Genomic DNA, 22,219 nt, shown 5'->3' with positions numbered 1-22,219 from the left:
GCTATCATATCACCCCTTAACCTCCTCTTCTCCAGGCTAAACATGCCCAGCTCCCTTAGCCGTTCCTCATAAGGCATCGTTTCCAGGCCTTTGACCATTTTGGTTGCCCTCCTCTGGACACGTTCCAGTTTGTCAGTGTCCTTCTTGAACTGTGGTGCCCAGAACTGGACACAGTACTCCAGGTGAGGTCTGACCAGTACTCCAGGTGAGGTCTGACCAATTGAATAAGGGGGCAAACCAATGGCAAGATCTGCCAGGATGCAGATCTCTGGCTCAGCCTGCATTAAGCCCCCAACCTTCACTCTGCTGAAAATACTTCTGCATACTGTAACTTGCTCAGCTGACTGGGACGAGGTCCGAGTGGTCAGACCAGAGAGAATCCCTAAACCCATTCATCTTCGTCAAGTGACTTATGGACACCACTCTTTTCAAGGCTTGCTTTCCCTCTGCCAAGGTCAGGCAGCAGCAGCAGCAGCCTACCTTCTTGCATCTGAATGTCACCCTCCAACTGGGATACAACTCTGCATTAGCTTTGATAAAGCAATAACTGTATGATTCCCCCCCACCCACCCAAAGGCCTAAACCTGTAGGCTAACCCCTGCACAACCTTGCCCCTTAGCCTTTTTTCATGATGCTCCTCCTTGGTTAGCCGTTCATTTGGGGAATTTGCAAGCGGTTAAAACATCAAAGGGCTTTTCACACTGCCCAGGTTTAAAATGTGCTGCCTTCTCAATTGCTTTGGGTAGAGATGCTGGTACAGTATTCCTCTCTCCATGAAGGTTTGTCTTTGCAATAATCAGGAGGTGGGAACATGTTATTTTGCAGATTATTGCCCCTTTAAAGACCCAACCACCAGTAAGGTACCTCCACTTTCTGAGGCAGCAGTGCTTTTGACTTTCACTTGCTGGGAACTGCTGAAGGGGAGAGTGCTGTTGCACTTGAGTTCTGCTTGGGGGCTTTTTACAGGTATCTGGTTTGGCTACTGTGAGTACGTACAGGATGTGGGGCTAGATGGGCTGTGGGGCTAGACGGGCTGTTGGCCTAACCCAGCAGGGCTTTCCTTGATCTCAAGGTCTCAGCTTTATGTTAAAATCCCAAAGGTGTCATTGGTAGTGCCATGAATTTTATCAGTCGCTGTGAGAATAAGGGGACAGTTGAAAGCAGTAATGCTTATGGTATACCAGTCATTAGAACATTATTTGCATTTTTCTGGCACAGATCACGAGTTAAGATCATTGTGAAGAGTGGAGCGTTAAACATGTATTCCTGATTTAAGTACTAAGTTGGCCTTTGTTGAAGAATATGGAGCTGCAAAATTCATATCTAAGTACACACAAATGCAAACTTGTAACACTTTTATTTTTAAAAAGTCCAACAGCTTTAGAATAGATCCAAATGTATTAACTTCTCCAAAAAAAAAAAAAAAAAATACCCAAAGGTAGAGTTTAAAGCATATTCTCCTTAAATACAAACTAGCTCTCTTGAGATGCATTGCATCAATGTTTTGCATCCATCTTGATGCAAAAGGGTTTTTTTTTAAAGTACATCCTGGTAGAAACCAAACGCAGGATGATCATAAGCATATTTATCTACTTCATTTCTAATGGACTTCAACAGAATCCCTACTAACCGAGTAAAAAACAACAACACAAAAGGAGGAGCTTTAATATTCCAGTTTTTCCCATTGCAAAGGTATAGAAGGTATTTCAAATAATTAAAAACAGAAGATGATGAACATTAAATTGTCATGGAGGCATGACTACATAAAAACTGCTCTAAAGGCAGCCTTGCTACTGCCAAATATTTGTTTTGATCTCCACAATAAACTATTTTTTAAAAGAAATGTCAAAGAAAAAGAAAGATCAAGTTACATATATCAGGTTTCTGAGACTAAGCAAACCTGGCCTCCTTTTACCTAGGTGTGCCTCCCAACACACCCACTATAGACATTTTAAATCCAGGAAGTAGGAGCTGTCCTCATAGGCAATTATGTTGAAATCAAAATCCAGCGCACATGAAGTTTGTGTGTGTGTGTGTGTATGGCGACACCACCACTTTTGATCCCTTGAAGCAACAGGAAGGTGCCTTGAACCTCACAATGCTCACCTGGTGGGTCTGCCACTAGGTATACGAGTCACAAAAGTGCCACATTTGTACAACACAACAGAGCGACAACCCAAATAACTGATCCGGTAACATTGAATGGTCATCAAAGCATCGTTTCAGCCGATGAATATCTGAAGCAAACGCACAGCTTTAAAAAAAAGAGAGGGGGAAATAGCTTGTATGCACCCTGTATGGTCCTTTCTCGAGGATGTGGACTAGGTTCTTGCTGTGGCCTCATGTGAGGCCCTTGTTCTATCACTTAAGGGGACGAGAATGACCGCTACGCCTTTTCATCGCCAAGAAAAGCTGGATTCTTACTTGCTGCCTCGGATGCCAAACAATTTAGCTTCTAGTGCCAGATGAACTGCAGAGCTTGAGTGAAAGAAAGATCTGTGAGCCAAAGTAACGGAAAGGCGAGCAGCAGCAGCAGCAATCAAGTGCTGTCCGCTGCAAACGTTTTAAGCAAATTTCGGCAGCCAGGGGCACAAAATGAAATGACACAGCTTTGCAAGAGCGGGTAGAGCAAAGACTGACCTCTCACCACCTCTGTCGGCTGCTTAAGAAACCAAAATAAGAACAACTGGCTTTGCCCCCCCCCTCATTCAGGAGCTTATGTGGACCCTTGCAGTCCAGCCAACAGGATGCTGTTTTCCAAGCAACACTGAATTTTCTCTTTTTATGGTCCACTATCATGTGAGGGTGTTCTCTTTTTAACTATTCAGAGTAGAAGCCGTTTAAAAACAAAATTCAGTTTATCAGTATCTTGACACAAAGTCCAACTTATTTTTCGGCCCACTGCTAGTTCAGTTCCTTAGAAAAGATAGGGTTCCCCTGAACAGGCCCTCTAGCCCACAGTCACGAAACGGCTGCCTTTGTTCTGGGAGAGAGCCGTTCTCTGCTCCTTCAGGATCCCAAAGCGTTCGTTGAGGGTCATGTTTGTCTGTGAACAAAGGAGGACGTAAATCAGTACAGCAGTCACCCATCAAGCAGGCCAAAATTATGGTGCCTGGTTAATATTTCAACCAGTTCCCCTAGCACATTTAACACACGTGCTAAGCTTCAACTACAGTGGGGGACCTTGGGGAAGATACGGGTTGGTGGGTTAGGTGAGAAAACAGAAATTAAAGAGTAGTGTTCTAATTGTGTGGAGAGTCTGAAGGTGTTCGGAGCACTCACAAGCAGGGTTCGAAATTAGCAGGGCGCCAGGCGCATTTTGCACCTAAAGATTCTCCATTTGCGAGCACCTCCCAAAGTCTGGGTGCCGTTTTTTGCGCCTGGCTGACACCCAAGGATTACTGAAATGTATGTGCTTTGAAACCTTGAAATTTATGTTAAGGATAGACAATATGTTAAGGAGTTTAACATTAAAGAGAAGAGTGTTTTGAAAACTGAAGTATGGTACCAATATTTTTATAGTGAACACTAAACTAAACACGTATTAACCGTTTCTGCTAAAAATGTGATATTAACAATGTGTCACTTATGTGAACTGCATATGTATTAGTTCATGCTTATCAAAATAATAAAAAGTGTTGCCAACGCCCCCAACCCCCAGTAGCGACTAGATGTTCTGCTTTCGCGCCCACAACCCAGGTCCTAGAAGCCATTTGGGCCCTAGCTCTTCCATCCCAGTTTTTAACACTGCTTGCAAGAAAGCGCAAAGAAGAACCCAGCAAGCAGCAGAGGAGACACCGCATTCCTATGCTTCGGGTCACTATCTGGAAGAACCAAACAGGCCCAATGGTCTCCTCCTCTTGACCCTGCAGGGCCTGACTGGCAGTTTGTTCAGCCTCTCTCCAACCAGGGGCTCCCAAGTGAGTGAACAGTGTTTTTTACTCCAATCCAGCTCCATGGATGGTGCTTCCCACCAGTCCTCTGCATCCAGCCAGTCCAAGACAGGAACTCGGCTGCTCCGCAATTCCACGGCAAGATCCAAAGTCCAATAAAGAACCCATGGAGCCCGTTTTACTGTCAACAATGCACACCCATTTTATCTGGAAGCAACCAACCTGCTTTCCGACACTGTTGATATCAAACTGCAGCGGGACCCCTTTGGGAATCTTCTTCTCTTCCGACTGGTCCTTCTTCAAGAGGAAGGGAGGCACGGGAGTGCTGGTCAGCCTTGGCTTCAAAGAACTGTGGGAAAAACACATGGCACACTGAACAGGGTCAACGGAAATGTCGATTTTCACCAAACTGTAAAAGCAGAGGAGACAAACACTACCTATTGCTTCAAGCAAGGGGGGAGGACCTGGGTGATGAACAGAGTTTCTCACCAGCCATGTACTTTTCCTTAGCTCCCACCACTATTCCCATCAACCAGGAGATTCCAGCGCAAGATGAAGCTAATTTTACTCACATGGGGGATGGGACTGCGCCAGGATTGTCAATGGATACAGTCAAAATCCCTCCATTTGTAGTGGATGTTCGCCATCTGTTTGGGAAAGCACAAGACCCAGTTGACCCAGTAAATCCTCTGCTAATATTACATAGTTTTTCTATCCTGCCTTTCATCCAACACAGGAACACAGTGTGTCTCATAACATAAACTACACGAAATTGAATATACACATACTATAAGCACAAATCGGAGCCATAAAATAATAATCTCCAGAATCAGCATCAATTTTAAAGACCCAAAGGCTTGGAGGAACAACTAGTTTTAAACTTGTACCTGGATAGTCCTAATGTGGAAGATGGTCAAAAATCATTCAAAACAGTTTCCATAAGCTATATAAGCACTCATTTCTCACTAGCTGATGTTTTAACTATGGGTCATAACGTAAACTTTATGATCCCAGGTAAAGCAGGATGAGGAAATCTGTGGCCCTCCAATGTTGCTGGACTCCCATCAGCCCCAACCAGCATGGCCAATGAGCAGGGCATGATGGGAGTTGTAGTTCAGCAACACCTGGAGGGCCAAAGGTTCCCAAGGACTGAGCTAAAGGGTGTTCTGAAAAGACCAGCTGTACAGGCAGTTTGCTTCAAATTCCCACTTTAGATAAATTCATTGATAGTGCAAAAGGTCAGACTTAGACAAGCAACAGCCTTTTTTAATAGGCTATTTGCATTCCTGGTTGCCTTAACCAATCCACCCTGGGCTCAGATGCGGGCACCCTTTTCAGGAGCTCAGCAGTTTCCCTTTGCTCGAGGCTGCTCCTCGAGACAACATTTGACAACAGCTGGCCTAGCATGTAGGGCTTTCCTTACCCAACAGCCAGACCACCAATGCTAGGACACCAGTTTCTGAAAGCAGAGTGATTTTCAAAAGAATGGGTTTTAAAAGGATTAGACAAATTCAGTAAGGCTGCATAGCTGTCAACCGTCGCTTATTTGGCGAGAAACTCCCTTATCCCAGCGCCGTGTCCCACTGCTGTCCCTTATTGATGATGTCCCTTAAATTTCCCGGGTTTCAAAGGAAGCAGCTCCTCTCCCTCCCTCCCTGCCGGCCAGGGAGGAGGGAGGCTCCAACTGTGTTGCTTGGCTGCCCGGCCCGCCCCCCTCTGGCCTTCTCTCACCAGCCTTGGCCCCGGGAGCCCCTCCCCACTGGGACTGAGGAGCCTTGAGAGGAGAGCGAGGGCAACCATAGAGAAAGCAGTCAAGACAGAGGAGGAGGAGGCGGAGGCGCAGGCAGGTGTTCCAAGGGCTAACCATAGAGGGGGAAAGCGGAGGAAGGACCGCAAGCACTTCTCCCATAGATTTGTAGTGGTAGACTAGCATAGATGGTCTGATCTGCGGGTTTACTTTGGGCGCTATTCCCCCCCCTTCCTCCCAATGGAACTGAGAGCTGCAGATGGAGCACGAGAGAAAAGATACAGAACTGCAGCAGCATCTTCGTAGCTTAGACTTCGTTTTGCGTGAAAAGTGGTTGCTGCTTGTAGTTATTTAATTGCAGTGTTTCATCAGCTGGTGTCTTGAGCAGCAACCTCTGGAAATGAAGGGCTAAAAACTGGCGCTGCTCTCCCAAATTATCTGGTCCCTTTTAACTTCGCATTTCAGCTGGTTGACTAAAATCTCTTATTTTGGCTGCTGATCCCTTATTTTCAAGGCTGCTGGTCCCTTATTTTCAAATCTAGAAGTTGACAGCTATGAGGCTGATGATGGCGACTAGCCATGATGACTATGTTCTCCCTTCTCTGTTGGAGGCCCCCTGCGTCTGAATGCCAGCTGCTGTGAATCACAAGCCGGGGTGTGTACTCAGATCCTACTTGCATGCTTCCCATTGGGGCATCTGCTTGGCCACTGTGAGAACAGGATGCTGGACTAGATGGGCCACTGGCCTGGTCCAGCGAGCTCTTACACTTCTTTCAAAAAGGTTGCAATTCTGCACAGTCTGTTCCTGTGTGGGAGGCCGCTGTCCCTAAACACACGCATGTGCACATCCTTCAGAGCACTTGGGGACCCTCCTTTTCTGGAAGAAGCTCCTGTTTCCTCTTAGCAAACAAGTCCAATAAGGAAGGTAGCTTCATCCAGAATGCAGAAGTAGCCACAGCAAAAAGTCCCCTGTTTTATAAGAAAACAAATTAGACTGCAATTCTAAGCTACCAACCATTTGAGTGAAAGAGGCTGGTTGGTAGTCAAGATCAGCAGGAGTTCAGAACCCTTCAGGCTGAGCTTGGTGGCACTGCTCAGCTTATGGTAAGGCTTTCAACAGTGGAATGGGGTAGGAAGCAATTTTTTTTGTGATTTCCCCCTAACTCTTGCAGCTTCCCACCCCCCATAAATCTGCTCTACGGGTTTGGGGGATCTTCCAGAGCAGATGGTGCATCACTGAAATTACTTCCCTCCCTTTTCTTCTTCTGCCATCAGAAGAAACACTGTTTGATACAACCCCTTCCACATTCTCCACCTACTGACAACTGCCTCCTGCTTCCTTCCCCTTCTTCTTCTGGTGCCTGTCCTGTGGCAAGTGATAGATTGTAAGCTCCTAGGGGCAGGGACCTGCTCACTTGTACACCACAAAGCACAATGAAACTACTGATTTCAAAATGGCATTGATTTTTTTATTTCTTAACATTACTCCACAAGGATGCGTATGAGGAATCTAGTTAACAGATACATACCAGTTACTGAGCAAAAAACTGCCCATTAAACACTGGACTGCTGGTATTCTTATTCTTATTCCCCACCCATCTAGCTGGTTCTCTCCAGCTGCTCTGGGCTGCTTACAGCACATATTCTACAGATCCGAGAGCAGTCAGAGAAGAAAACAGGGCATTAAAGACCTCTGCTTTCTACAATGCCCAACCAACCAAGTTTCCTCCTTACAAACGCTCTGTTTCTCACTGCCAGCAGCCCGGTCCCAACCTGCAAAGCTCTTCACAGCCATTTAGAGGGTGTTCATTCAACATTGGGGGATGAGTAGCATACTGTCTGGGCGGGACACGGGTGGCGCTGTGGTGTAAACCACAGAGCCTAGGGCTTGCCGATCAGAAGGTCGGTGGTTCAAATCCCCGCGACAGAATGAGCTCCCGTTGCTCGGTCCCTGCTCCTGCCAACCTAGCAGTTCGAAAGCACGTCAAAGTGCAAGTAGATAAATAGGTACCGCTCCGGCGGGAAGGTAAACGGTGTTTCCGTGCGCTGCTCTGGTTTTGCCAGAAGCAGCTTAGTCATGCTGGCCACATGACCCAGAAAAACTGTCTGCGGACAAACGTCGGCTCCCTCGGCCAGTAAAGCGAGATGAGCGCCGCAACCCTAGAGTCGTTCGCGACTGGACTTGACTGTCAGGGGTCCTTTACCTTTTTTTAGCATACTGTCTGATCTTATGCATGCTTCAGAAATTCAATGGGGCTGCTCCCAAGTAAAAGTGTACGGAGGACACCTACAAAACCTTCCCCACTTGGAAAGCAAGTGGCAGGCATACAACAGTTTCATTTTCAGAACTGGTGACATACCATATTATGACAGCGTGTTCAGAATATGAGACCATCCCTGATTTACACTGGAAGCCCACCCTTTCTGAAGCTCCCTGCCACCATTGCAGCAGGCCACTGCTCCTGCCTCCCAGCTCAGCAACACCCCAAGGCCACCTCCCAAATCAGACAGACATCCAGCGACATCGATACGCCCCATGAATATTTGGTTGCAGGGGCCAACGGTGGTCTAAAAAGCCACAGTCTCAACACACATGCACTACTGCCTCCACAACTGCTCTGCCAAATAAACTGGAACACTTACGGGCGAGTTCTGTTTGTGACCTGGGCGCTTAGGTCATCTTCTGGATGGACTTGGGCCTGCACCTGCCGGAGGAGGAAAGAAAATACCGGTAGAGAAAATGAGAAAGCTGAAGATGTTTTTTGGTGGGGAGGGAAGACTTATTCAGGAGACAACTATAGACTTAGTCTAGGTCACTGGAATCTGACCAACACATTCCAACAGGGTTGGGGTTTCTGGGTGTGAGTGTTTCTACAGAGATTCATAAAGGAATTTGCATGACAAACAGGCATTTACGAAGCTTGTTGGCACTGTGACATGACGGGTTACGTCTCTTTTTTGTGATTTTGAATTTTATTGTTATTCACATTTTTATACTGTATTTTATGCTACTTTTATAAATAAGTGTTTTAAATTTGTTGTTAGCCGCCCTGGGCCTGGTTTTTGAACCGGGAAGGGCAGGGTATAAATAAAAATTTTTTATTATTATTATTATTATTATTAGGATTTAACCAATTTGTTAGCCATTTTGAATACAAATAGCAAAAAGTGCAATATAAAGATTTCAAAATGAAACGACACGCAAAACATACAGATACAGAACGAACACTCAAAGAGGCTTAGTGGACCCCAAAAGTCAGTCAACTGGTGGGAGATTCCTTCCCCTCCACTCCATCCCATTCTGAAATGCTGCTTCTTCAAGTGTCATCTACACTCTGCCCCCAAACCTGGCTAGTAGGGCATGTCATTTTAGGGGGTGAAACTTAATTTTTGCTAATTTCTTCGGTGAGCGATCTTAAAAATACGTTTTTGTTTGTGAGGAATTCAAATTTGCTATTATTTTGTGATTGGACAACATTTAGCTTGGTAAATCTATGTTTGATTAAAAAGTACAAGAAACTGCTCTTGGAAAAAACAAATAAATTTAAATTTACCTTCTGAAAATATCAGATAACGCTTAAATACTACTACTACTGCATAAAATAACTGCAAGTACCGTACTTGGCAATCATTTTTATTTATTTCTATGCAATTTCACACACATTTTACTTACCACACAAGACTATATACTGATTTAACCAAAATATTTTTTAAATTTCCAAGTCACGTTACAACTTTTTAGCACCCCTCAGTTTTGGAATTTGAAAGCTGGAAAAAATCAACATGCCCAACTGGCCAGCATCAGCCACTGTGGGTCCCACCTTCTGCAAGCCAGCAGGACTGGCTTCCTCCCTGCCTCTTGCTCTTTCCAGCCATGTATATGTAGCATGGGGACACGGGTGGCGCTGTGAGTTAAACCACAGAACCTAGGACTTGCCAATCAGAAGGTCGGCGGTTCGAATCCCCGTGACAGGGTGAGCTCCAGTTGCTCAGTCCCTGCTCCTGCCAACCTAGCAGTTCGAAAGCACGTCAAAGTGCAAGTAGATAAATAGGTACCAGTCCAGTGGGAAGGTAAACGGCGTTTCTATGCACTGCTCTGGTTCGCCAGAAGCGGCTTAGTCATGCTGGCCACATGACCCGGAAGCTGTACGCCGGCTCCCTCGGCCAGTAAAGCGAGATGAGCGCCGCAACCCCAGTCGGCCACGACTGGACTTAATGGTCAGGGGTCCCTTTACCTTTATCTATATGTAGCTAAGCTGTGTGTCTGGTAACTCACTGCCTAAGATGCTCTCCCGCCCCAAAACTGTTTTGAGCCTCCCCACCTTCGTTCTCCCTGCCTGAACTGCCTCTTCAAACCACTCACGTTCCCCTGCATGTGACCCCCTGCCTCACTTTACAATTCTCCAGCTTTGTTCCAAGCGGGCAGGCTGAGAACCACTTGTGCTCCCTTCAACAGCCCACTCCTGTTGCAAACTTATCTGGCGTTCCAGAGAACTCTGAGTCTTTCGCTGACTGCAGAAACGAGACGTACTCCAATTTGTACTCCTTTTTTTGGCTCAGAACTTTTGTTAAACTGCCAGCCATGTCTATGCACGCCCTGCACTCTCCAAGTTTGCATCCACAAAGAGTGTGAAAGTTTGGTCCTGGTACTGTATCTCTGGCGTTCCATCACGCCTTTAGGCTGAAGAAGGCTCTGGGATGGATTTCTTCAATAAACACACCTCTGTGATGTTGGGAGACAGCTTTACTCGGTCAGAACAACAGCGGCTGCTGGGGAACCCACAAAAGTAGAGTCTGCAGGCCTATAAATTACACAGGCTTCTATAGAGGCATTTCCTAGCCTGGCTTCACACAAGCATAGAAATCAAGTCACGATCTCTGGGGAGAAGTATGTCCGCATTATCATCAGAGCTGGATCCCTGATTCAGTGAGAACAGGGCTTCTGCTCTCTATCAAACTAGCTCATGGCCGAGTTTTTCCTGCACCGATGCTTTTAATACAGCCATCGGAAGACTCAGTCACGATAAATAGCACACAGGCACATACGCAACTCTTTTAGTGCCAATGACCGAAACCTTATGATCTAATGAAAAGTAGCATCTGAAGGAGAACATGGCTATATATAAAACACACAACTTTAGCCAAGTTTTCTTCAAACTCTATCCAGATGGTCAGATTATGTCGAAGAGAGAGGTGCAGGGGAAGAGAACAGAACTCTCGCTCTGCCTCCTACAGTACCTTCAGGCCCCTCTTAAAAAGGAAAGTGGCTTGGCGTGCGTCTTTCTGCTGGTAGAGCTTATTCCCGATCCGGGCAGAAGGAGACTGTACGTTGGTTCTGTAAAACATCCACAAAGAATCGTCAGCACCATCGAGGTTACAGGATGACGCAACCAGGACAGGCAAGTGCCGTGCCCCGAGGAGATCACAATCTAAAGCAGGGATGGGATGCGTTATGTTCCAGGAAACCTTCCAAGGGCTGTATGCCAGTGGTGGGAGGATCAGGAACAAAAGCAGATGGAGAGCAAGCAATGCTCATTTCCTCACATGCCACTCCCCAGCCTCCATTTTTCTAGGCAAGGAAGCAGCACGGTCAGAGTTTGTGGCAAAGGCAGGCAAAGCACTCAAGGCACATGCAGAGCAAACCACAAGACCTTTGCAAACGGCATATGGCTCTCACCTTCTGTTTAACAAAGTGGGCCTCCTGAGAATGGCTCCTTGCTTTCTCTGCAACTCAGATTGTCTTTGGACGGTGGTCTTCCTTTTCAAAACCGAGTAGTCCCGTTGTATGTTCTTCAGGAAGAGATATGTTAAAAAATTAGGTCCACACATTTCCAGCGGTATTAGTCTGTTGCAGCAAAAAACCCAAGACGTTCAGAAGCTGCTTAACTAATAGCACAATCCTAACCATGTCCACTCAGAAGCAAGCACTGTAGAAATTAATGGTGCTTCCTCCCAGGTGTGCAGGATTAGGACTGCAGCCTCTGTGTGATATTCAACTAGGGTAGAGCAATTACGTTCACTGACTGCAACGGGTCTACTCGGAGTATGGACAAATGCTAACTCTCATCCAAAAACTGTCTCTGCCACCTGATGCACTACAGATTGTTTCAAACTCTATCTGCCATGCTGGCTGGGGCTGTAATCCAACATCTGAAAGGTACCAGGTTCTCTGTTTCATTAATATATTTATACCCTACCTTTCTTTGAGATGGCTCACAACGCAAACACAATTAAATTTAAAAACCCTGCAATATCCAAACAGAGCAGCTGAACAAGGGGTAACTTAAAACAGGAGCAATAAAGTTAGCGTAAAAATGCCACCTTCTCCCCTGCCAGCCTACCCCTGCCCCAATATCTGAGAGGAGGGTCTTTCTCTGTGTCCCAAGTATGGTGGATGTTAAGCAGATCGGGGCCAGAGAAAGAGCCTTCTCTGTGGTGGCGCCTGAACTGCTTATGCCCCACACATACCTATGGCCCTTCATGTGTATATACACATTTCATAAGGCCTGCTAGAAGTTTTCTCCAGTTGCATTTAGGACATCTCGGCTCTCCATCTGGGCCACTGAAACCTCATTATTTTGAGCAAGGCACCTTTCATAGGTAACAAATGGGCATCTGGATATAGGACTTCTCAGAAAGTCTCTTCTGTTTTGGATGGGGTGAAGTGCAGTCGATGCATCTTTGTGCCTTTATGTTTAGCCACTCAATGTGCTGTTTCTCTATACTGGGGTGAAGTACAGAAGTTTGTTTCATCTGCCTTTCGAAAATCTGCTTCTGGCCAGCAGAGCTGCTTTAGCATCTCAATCTGCAGATCATCTGCTACTAATCTGCTGCCAGGCATGTTGGTTTGGCTGCGACTTTTTACTATTTGTAAACTTCATAACAAGTGCGGGACGGGATGGTCAAAGTCCAAAAATAAAAGTGTCGCGTGACACATACTATGTGAACGATTCTCCAACAGCTCACAAAAGCCGAGGAAAGTGAAAGTCATGCTTAAGTCACCCTTGTAAGTTAGTCCGAAAGAATTGCTAGGGCACAATATTGCTTTTTCTAGCCCATCTATTCACGCTTGCCATATTACTCATTGGTTGCCTACAACTTAGAGAACACAGAAATGTCCTGCCTCCCCAACTCCACCTGCCAGGGCAAGGGTCAGAACAACTCTAGCCCACCAGAGGTGAAATTAGTGGGGACAAAACACAGGGCCTTTCTGACCACACAGCAGCCTGGGTTGTTTTATTTGGGGGGGGGGTGTCCTGCTTTTGCTTTGCATTTTTCATTTCTTCCTTCTTTCTATTGGATATTTAACGTTATTTGTTTTGCTGTTTGGCATATGATTGTTTTAAGCCACCTCGGGGGTCCCCTACAGTGCCACGTGTGGCTGGGAACCCCTCTGGTTTCCTGCAGTCTAATCAGGAAGTGAATCTGGGGAGAAGTGCCCCACTTGGATAGCCCCTTCCCAATTACAACTTACTGCCAGCAGAGCAAGTGGACCACCCAATGCGAGGATCCCCTCGCCCTCCAGGAAAGGAAACTGGCTCTCACCTTTGCCCCTCTGGATTTCCTTTGGCTCAGAAAAAACCTCCATCATAGTTTGGTGCAAACCACACACTTTCAGTTGGAAAGAGTAGTCACTTGCCTCAGAGTGTTACTGGAGGTGAGAGCACCTCTGCCCATAGAAAGAGAGCGGAATACATGGAATGGGACCCAATGCAGCTGCTCCATTCATGGATGAAGCCTTGCACTCTCGGAAAAGGGGGTGCTGAGAGGGGAGGAACTCCACCAGATCCCACCTCAAGGCAGAGGCATTCTTACACTGCTGCCCAGAAAAAAGATGGGTACGTTTTCGCCCCAAAGCCCCCACACATACCTTTTCACTGAGAGGCGATCTGTTGAGGGGGCTGATGCCTTTGTGAGAGCCCAAGGCTTTCCTTGCCGCTAGCCCGGTTTTGACTCCATAGGGAGGCCTCTTTCCAGCCACCCGTTTTCTGCGTCCTAAACGGTTCTTTCCAAAACCTGAAATGGCATAAATAGGAGACAAAAAGTGAGCCAGTGGCACAGAAGCAAGTAAGCATGCCTCGGTCAAGACTAGCGAAGGAACACCAGCAGAGATTTTAAAAATATATTTGGGGGAGGGATTCCCTTTCCATATTTATTTTAGAAAAAATCTGGGAGGAAATTAATAAAAACCCTTGTTTTCTTAGCAGATCTAAACTTGTGTGCATCACAGGCACATATCCTGGAGCAAGTCAGCATATGGAAATCGTTGCCACAGAGGTCTGTGGCTCCCTAGCAAAGATACTTGAAGAGGATAAATTGGCACACAGGGGAACAGCTCCATCCACATCTCATAGCAACAACACCAAAAAACACAGCTTTCATTATCAAAGGGATTCCATTCCCCAATACCAGATGCTGGGGCTTAACACCAAAGGAGGATTATGTCTCAAGTCTTGCCGGTAAACCTTTGTAAAACATCTGGCTGGCTGCTGCAAGTATCAAAAATATTGAAAAAAATAACTTGGGTTGACAGTGCATCGCAATTCTTATACGGGGACAGGAGGCAGAGCCGTTTTGTAAGTTCAGCCACAGGACAAACTCCATCGGGGTCCTCCTGATCCCACACTGCTTCTAATCCAGTTCATCATTTTAATAACTTCTATTTAACTTGAAAAACTGGTGCGTGGGTCTGCTTTTTTCCTCCTCCCTAACCATCCCTTTTTTGTTTTGTGTTGTGTCGGGCAGATTGTAAGCCCGCAGGCAAGAGACTGTCTTGCTTTAACTGATGGTGCGTAAGTCACTCTAGAAGGCTCTTTGGCTGAGGGGCAGGGTAAGAATGTTCCAAAAAGTACTTTACTCTTTTAAAAGGGCAAAATGCATTATGTAATACTTAGCACATAAACCTGTACAGGCTGTTCTACTTTTGAGTATATATTAAGGAAAATGTTATTTATCACCTGCCTTTAAAAAAAGGCAGGTCTCAAACAACCTTGATATTTTACTGTCCCGATACAAAATATGTCCCCGGTGTTTCAGAAAAAAAGCAAGCAAAACTACCTACCTGTGTACTCCTGAATTCCCCATTTGGTTCTCCTCATCCGGAATTGCCGCTTACCAGCCTGTTGAAGCCCCCTCTTCATTCTGGGAGAATACTGCTTCCTCTCTTCTTTCTTATTCAGTTTAATTATATCATCTGCGAAACACATAGCGAGAATTTAAGTACTGAACACTTCTCACTGTGGGGGACAAAAACAGCAACCCATGCATGATTTGTTATTTTTAAAAAGCCTCAGTTTTTCACTTAAGTAAACTCTCAAATTTGTTAAGTAAACTCCCGGAATAGATTTGTAAACCTTTAGAAACCTTTCTGGAATTGAGAACCTTTCTGGAATTGTGTAATGGGATTAAGTGAGTCCTTGTCTTCAGCCAGCCTCCCTTCCCTTGTTTCAATAGGGGCCTGGGTCTGCCACACTTCTCTGTAGAGAGCCATGTGCATAGATGGTGCTATATACATACATTAACCCTGCCAAATAGCTCAGTCGGTAGAGCATGAGACTCTTGCTCTCAGGGTTATAGGTTCAAGCCCCATGTTGGTCAAAAGATTTCTGCATTGCAGGGGGTTGGGCTAGATGACTCTCATGGTCCCTTCCAACTCTACTATTCTATGATTCTATACATACAAAATTAGGTTTAGCTGCAATGCAGCGTCCACTGCCATGTATAATGCTTGTGGGAAAGCCCAATCTCTCCATCAGAGGAGTGGCCACAGATGGCACATGCTCCTTGCATGCAGAAATTCCCAGGTTCAACCTCTGGCATCTCACAGGTAGAGGAAGATGCTCTTCTGAGGACCTGAGAGCTGTTGCCAGTCAAGTGTGGTCCAGACAGTCAGCAACCTGACAATGAAAGGCTGCTTCATATGTCTTGTAATCCCTGCTCTTCACACCTGCTCTTTTTAAAATGGGGTTAGGTGAGTTTAGCCCAGTGTATCGCCCAGAGTGCTACACAGCCAGATAGCACTCTGAAAATTGCATTTATCACATATTTGTGATAAACTGAACTCCTTTTAGAAGGCTGCTTCAATCCCATGAGATTTACACATGGCGTACACTGCAGAATCTATAGGGTGACACAATAGAATCTTATATTTCTTCCATTTGAGGCCGTTCTGAATCCTCATTTGCCTTGAAAGTGCTGAAGGTTGCAGGACAGCAATCTAACAGCAAATAAATAAAAATCTTTGCAAAAGCATGGCCATTAAAATTTAAACCAAGAGCCCTTTCACATCTCTGAACATATATTGCACCTACAAGCACTAAGATAATGAATTCTGTCAGTAATTCAGAATGCCCCAGTTTTCTTTTCGCAAGAGTTGCTATAATTCATTCAGCACCATTACTTCATCCCTAAACACATTGTTAGCCTGCATTTGATTCAACTTCAAAATTAGAAACTGACTCCCAAAGTTCAGGCAGCGGCATCATCATTGCAATCACTTCTACAGTGAAACTGCTGTGTAACAGCATCATTCTTACAGCAATCCTGCAAAGAGGAACAGAGTCTAGTGAACATGTCCGAGGGGATTCAGCAAATTTGCATCTAAGGCAAATTTGAAGCTAGCAAGCACACATAACCTGACTGCTCCCAAAGCCAATACTTTCCTTGCCCCATAAATATCCCCCCCACAAAAAAAATCATATTCAGGGAGACTAGCTCCACCCTCAGCCCCCAAGACAAATACACATCTCCCAAGAGAACTCATTGGCTCTCTCACTAAGGTCATTTTGCACTACCGCACATGCTCTCTAAACTGTAGACCAGCTGAACATATCACACCGCAGGAGGAAGCCTCTGACTGGTATACTATCAGCACAAAGTTTGTTTCAGAAGGTACAGAGGATTCCAGCGGATGTTGCTACACACAGCAACCCAAGTCACAAGGGCAGAATTTCAGATTAACTCGTCTTGAGGAGTAAGGAATCAAACACAGCAATGACACTTCTTACGATGCGTTTGCTGCTAGCCTGCAGTTTGTGTTTGGTGGTCAACCAAAGATGGGTGTGACTAAAGTGAAGGACCATTGGAAATGACCTTTCTGCCTTGGCCTTCTCTAACAAAATGATTTACTGTATCTATGCAAATCCTTCTTGCCAGCGAGATCATGAGGATCCAAAAAGTTCAGAGTGATGAACCAAGAAGCCTGGATGCAATAATGGGAACAAAGTAAAATGATAGGTAAATGAGAAGGCCAGAAGGCTGGCTTTTTGCACATAAAAGTCTCTACATGTAGCTCAGGGGCAAGCTTCCTCCATCAACTAGAAATTCTATAGAAATGTAAAGGTAAAAAAGGTAAAGGACCCCTGGTGATGCACACAAGACATCTGCAGGCAAGACAGAATCACTCATCAGGAATCTGTTGCCATAGTCATTGTCCTTGATGGGTAAATCCATTCAGGAAGACCATCCACAAAGAAAACCTTCCAGATGAGTCATCCTTGTTTACATGTCCCAACCCATCTTTTATCAGAACCTTCCCTATTACATTACTGAGGTCTTCTTCTCTGGAAACTCCTCCCCTATGACCAAGCACACCTACCTGAATTTTACCCTATCCACTCTCATTCCCTCATTTTGACCCCTTCTCATTGGTCACCATGCCAACTCACCTAAACAAACTTATTAAAGTTCAGGCTCCCTGAGCACCTTCTACAATGCTGTCTGAAGTTTCCCCTCTGCTCTCTCTTCCTCTGAGCAACCATTCTGCGCACACCAGGAACATCTTTAAACTTCAGAACCAAGGCTTGGTGAAGGGTCTATGCCCGTGATCCTATTTTACTAATAAAGATCTGAACTCACTGCATAGACTGCTGAGCTCAATGCCTGGGTCCCATCTCTTCTATCACCTACAAACACAACATTTCAGGAGCAACTATCTCCACTTTCAGAGCTATTCCCCCTTTAGAATAGAACTCTCTATTTCTTTAACTGAGAAGTGTGGTTGTGTTAGAACTATAAATGTATGCTGCTGCACTTTATTACAAAAATCACATTTAATGCTTTATAAGAAATTCTTTTGTGTAATTTTTGTGAAGGCACTCAGAAACTTCACAGGGTTTGGATACACATGTAAGGCAGCGCTTGGTTCTACGTCAGCTAAAAGTCCCCACTGGTGCAAGTGTCACATTCCCAAGTCCATGTGTCTTTCAGCATCCCCACCCCCACCCTGCACCTCCTGTTAACACACTTTACAGCATGAAACACATCCTGAAAAACCAGGATATGGACATTAGCAAAGTAATCCTATGAAGTGAGAGGGACACTGGTCTGACCCTGCACAGCTTCTTGCTGCAGAACAGGAGATTGTGCCGTGATGGAATATAATCACACGTCAGCAACTTGTTCAACAGGACACTACAGCCAGCGATGATGCTGTATTTTAAAGGCATCTTCCGCTTTTAGTTCTAGGTCAACAGAGGTGGAACATCAACTCAATGCACTTATGCAGCTCCCCTAATATATAATAATAAAATCACAGCAACAAATCTGCAGATTTGCATGCATCATTAAAAGATTTACGGTTAGGATGGTCAATGGAGATATCTCATTATATACAAAAATATACAGTTGTATCATTCATTCATACATACATACATACATACATAGTATATCACAGATCGCCTTCCCTGGCACCCACAGGGTTTCCTGTTCCCGCTGGAATTACTCTTGTAAGAAGAATTCTACTGCAGCCAAAGGAGCATGTTGTGGGTTCTGTGTGCTTGGTTACAATGTGTATGTGTGTTTGTGCCCATGTGGTACCTGTGACAGTTTCTCCAGTTTGCCAATATGCTCACAGGAAAAGCTTGATAATCCCTTCCTTATGTATTAGTTACAGTAAGCGAGTCTATGAAGGCGAAGGAGTCATCAGTTTGGAGGTACTTGGTCAGGAGACTTGCAACCCAAGGTCAGGCATCATGTTGTTGATACTGTTCCTTGAAGAAGCAGATATACAGTGTTGGATATCCAGGCGGTTTATAGCAAGGAATGCTTTTAATCAGACTTGGCTGATGTCCCAGCAGCAGCCTTAACTGGAGAACTCAAACCTGACCTCAGTTATCCATGCCCTGGTTCTTCCAGGCTGGACTGCTATAATGCTCTTTATGTGGGTCTGCCTTTAAGGACAATCCAGGAAGTTCAATTGCTTCCTGATTACTATCAGCAATTTAAGAGACTCCCATCGTTTTCATTGGCTGCTTCTTTCTATCCAGGCCCAATTTTGACTTTAAATTTTAAAGTGCAGGCTACAAGCTTCAAGCAGGTGTTTCCAGGAAGCCTATAAATCTATAATTATTAATCATACAAATGGGGCATTTAAGGTGCCAGCCTTCACCCAGTTCCTCCCTCCAGCAAGTGTCACTCAGATTTTATTATTCTTATTTATTATGTTTAAAGGGCCGCCCATCAATAAGTAATTACTGGGCAAGAAACAAACAAATCTATATTAAAAAATACAATATATGTGCCACAAAGCTTTTGGCACACACCCTTAAGCACACAGCTATGAAATAAGCACATTCTCTTCTTACACGCAACACCATCTCCTCCTGTGTTGATTTACAGATTTTAAGTGCCTGATGACAGAGATCTGTCTTCTTATACTTTTAACAGTGGCACACACGTAGAGAGCCAGTGTGGAGCAGTGATTAGCTTGTTGGCCTAGGACCTGGGAGACCAGGGTTCAAACGCTTGCTTGGCCATGAAGCTCAGTGGGTGACTTCTCAGCCCAACATACCTCTCATGGCGGTTGTTGTGGGGATTAGGAGAGGTGGGGGGGGGGGAGAGCCATGTACACCACTTTGAGCTCCTTGGAGGAAAAGGTAGGATATACATGCAATTAATAGTACTAATGATAGCAATAGATGGCACTTTCTAATCTTCCTCCTCCTCCTCATAGCAGCAGCAGCAGCAGCAGCAGCAGAAACCTATTCGAAATCATTATATTATTCTAAAAATTAGATTGCTGCATTACAAAGGGGTTGGACTAGATGACCCTTGGGGGTCATCAATTCTATGAAAGTGGATTTCCTCATATGAAAGTCCCCAGGCTCTGAGATCTTTGGGGGAGGTCGTTCTCTCCATCCTGCCACCCCCACAGGCACTCTTGGTGGGGACTTGGGAGAGGGGTGGCTGCTCCCAAACAACTTTGGAACTCCCTGCCTAGAGAAGCTAGACTGGCTCCCTCCCAGCAGGTGAAGACCTTCTGGTTTCAACAGGCTTTGGGGAACCGACTGCTTTTCATGGAAGTGCTGGTGCTGTGCTGTTTTTATTGTAACCATCCATTGTGTTTTTAATAGATCTCATTTATTACACAGAGGTACATACATACAGTGGTACCTCTGGATGCAAACAGGATCTGTTCCGGAGCCCCGTTTGCATCCTGAAGCGAATGCAACCCACATCTGCGCAGGTTGCGACTCGCCGTGTCTGTGCATGCGCTTGATGTCATACTGAGTGTCTGCCCATGCGCAAGCGGCAAAACCCGGAAGTAATGCATTCTGTTACTTCCAGGTTGCTGCTCAACCCAAAAACGCTCAACCCGAAGCTACTTTACACAATTCAAAGTGTTTGTGCTGACCTATAAAGCCCTAAACGGCCTCGGTCCTGCATACCTGAAGGAGCGTCTCCACCCCCATCGTTCAGCCCGGACACTGAGGTCCAGCTCTGAGGGCCTTCTGGCAGTTCCCTCATTGCGAAAAGTGAGGTTACAGGGAACCAGACAGAGGGCCTTCTCGGTAGTGGCGCCCGCCCTGTGGAACTCCCTCCCTTCAGATGTGAAGGAAATAAGCAGCTATCTTCTCTTTAAAAGACATCTAAAGGCAGCCCTGTTTAGGGAAGCTTTTAACGTATAATAGGTTATTGTATTTTAGTGTTTTGTTGGAAGCCGCCCAGAGTGGCTGGGGGGACCCAGCCAGATGGGCGGGGCATAAATAATAAATTATTATTATTATTATTATTTAATTACGGTAACGTTCAATCGTTTTTCTCAACTCGCTTTTCTGGTTTTTAAGCTGCTTTTATTTTTACCGGAGTCCCTGCCAGGAGGAAAAGGCCGGGTACCAATAAATACCAATGCTACCGGTTCTGCTCCTGCAGCAGGAGGTTCCCCCGATCTTCCCCGGCGCTGCCTCTCAGCCCCGCCCACGTCACCTGCCGCGGCCCCCAAGGTTCGGTCCCTAACTCCTTAGGCTCTCCCAACTGCCTCCCCCCTTCTTTGCTCCCTTTGGTTCGGCCTCCTTCTCCTCCTCCCCCCTCCCAAGAGAGCACACATGGTTCGGTCCGAGCATCCCTCGCTCGGCTCCCCGCTCTCAAGCCCCGCCCCCATTTTGTGTCTCCCCCCCCCCCGTCCCGCCGCCGCCGCCGCCCACTTGACCGGCCTCCCTCACCCAGCGACATGTCGATTTTCTCCAGCGTCTCGCTGCTGACGCTCCTCAGCGGGGCTCCGCCAGCGCCGAAGCCGCTCATGGCCGCCGCTCCCAAAGCACAAGACCGAGAGCGAGGAAAGCAGCACCACAGAAGCTCCTCGCTCTCTCCCCTTTCTGGGCATGCGCCGGGCGCGCTGGACGCATGCGCCGCGCTCGCGCTCTCCTCCCGCGTGACGGAACCCAACGCCTCGTCCGGGCGCGAGAGCCGATTATGGGGCGGGGTCCGCCTTCGCCCGTTGCTGCGCTTGCGCGAGCCGAGCGACTTCGGCGACGCTCGGGGGAGTACCGTAGATCGCCGAGCTGAGCGCATAGGAGGAGGTACCGTAACGCGCTCCGCGGCGCTTCGCAACATAAAACCTAGCAAGCAACGAAATCCTATAGAGATAAGTACAAGTTAAAAGCAAAAGATCAAAATATAAAATAAAATATAAATGAAGCTGATTAGGAAAAATCCTGGGATGCGGATTTACTCTGCTGTCCAGCTTGTCGGGGTGCCACTCCCCGCGGGTCTCTCTGGTCAGCAAAAGGAAGAGTCTCCAGCCAAGTTAAAGAAGCAAACAGCGGTCAGTAGACCTGGTCTTTATTTGTTGCAACAAGGTTCAAACGCACAAAGAGTAGCAACCCCAAGCATGGGATTGTGTGACCTTTTAAGACCTCTCCTCATTTCCCATAATACATTTTTCAACAGCATCATTGATACATCACAAATATGTCACAGTGTAGGAGTGTTTGGCATGTAGAAGGTAAAGGGACCCCTGACCATTAGGTCCAGTCACAGACGACTCTCCGGTTGTGGTGCTCATCTCGCTTTATTGGTCGAGGGAGCCGGCGTACAGCTTCCGGGTTGTGGCCAGCATGACTAAGCTGCTTCTGGTGAACCAGAGCAGCGCACGGAAACGCCGTTTACCTTCCTGCCGGAGCGGTACCTATTTATCTACTTGCACTTTGACGTGTTTTTGAACTGCTAGGTTGGCAGGAGCAGGGACTAAGAAACGGGCGCTCACCCTGTCACAGGGATTTGAACTGCCAACCTTCTGATTGGCAAGTCATAGGCTCTGTGGTTTAACCCTTGCCCTAAAAAATGTATAGGTAGCTAGATA

The 22,219-nt window shown here is 46.2% G+C and overlaps 1 protein-coding gene across 1 annotated transcript; it reads right to left on the bottom strand.

Annotated features, from left to right (window-relative positions):
- Positions 1 to 1,340: 1,340 nt before the first annotated feature.
- On the bottom strand, positions 1,341 to 21,432 carry FYTTD1 (forty-two-three domain containing 1). The gene is made up of 9 exons (XM_081007527.1): positions 21,081 to 21,432; positions 14,702 to 14,833; positions 13,511 to 13,656; positions 11,318 to 11,430; positions 10,879 to 10,975; positions 8,284 to 8,345; positions 4,466 to 4,540; positions 4,116 to 4,242; positions 1,341 to 3,046 (listed from the first exon to the last, which is right to left on the bottom strand). Exons 1-9 carry the CDS (start codon positions 21,427 to 21,429, stop codon positions 2,951 to 2,953), a joined length of 1,197 nt encoding a protein of 398 aa, XP_080863653.1. The 5' UTR covers positions 21,430 to 21,432; the 3' UTR covers positions 1,341 to 2,950.
- Positions 21,433 to 22,219: the final 787 nt, after the last annotated feature.

This window comes from Podarcis pityusensis (assembly GCF_964106645.2).
Source record: "Podarcis pityusensis genome assembly, chromosome: 5".
Lineage (NCBI taxonomy): Eukaryota > Metazoa > Chordata > Lepidosauria > Squamata > Lacertidae > Podarcis > Podarcis pityusensis.
This window is presented reverse-complemented; position numbering and strand designations above follow the sequence as displayed.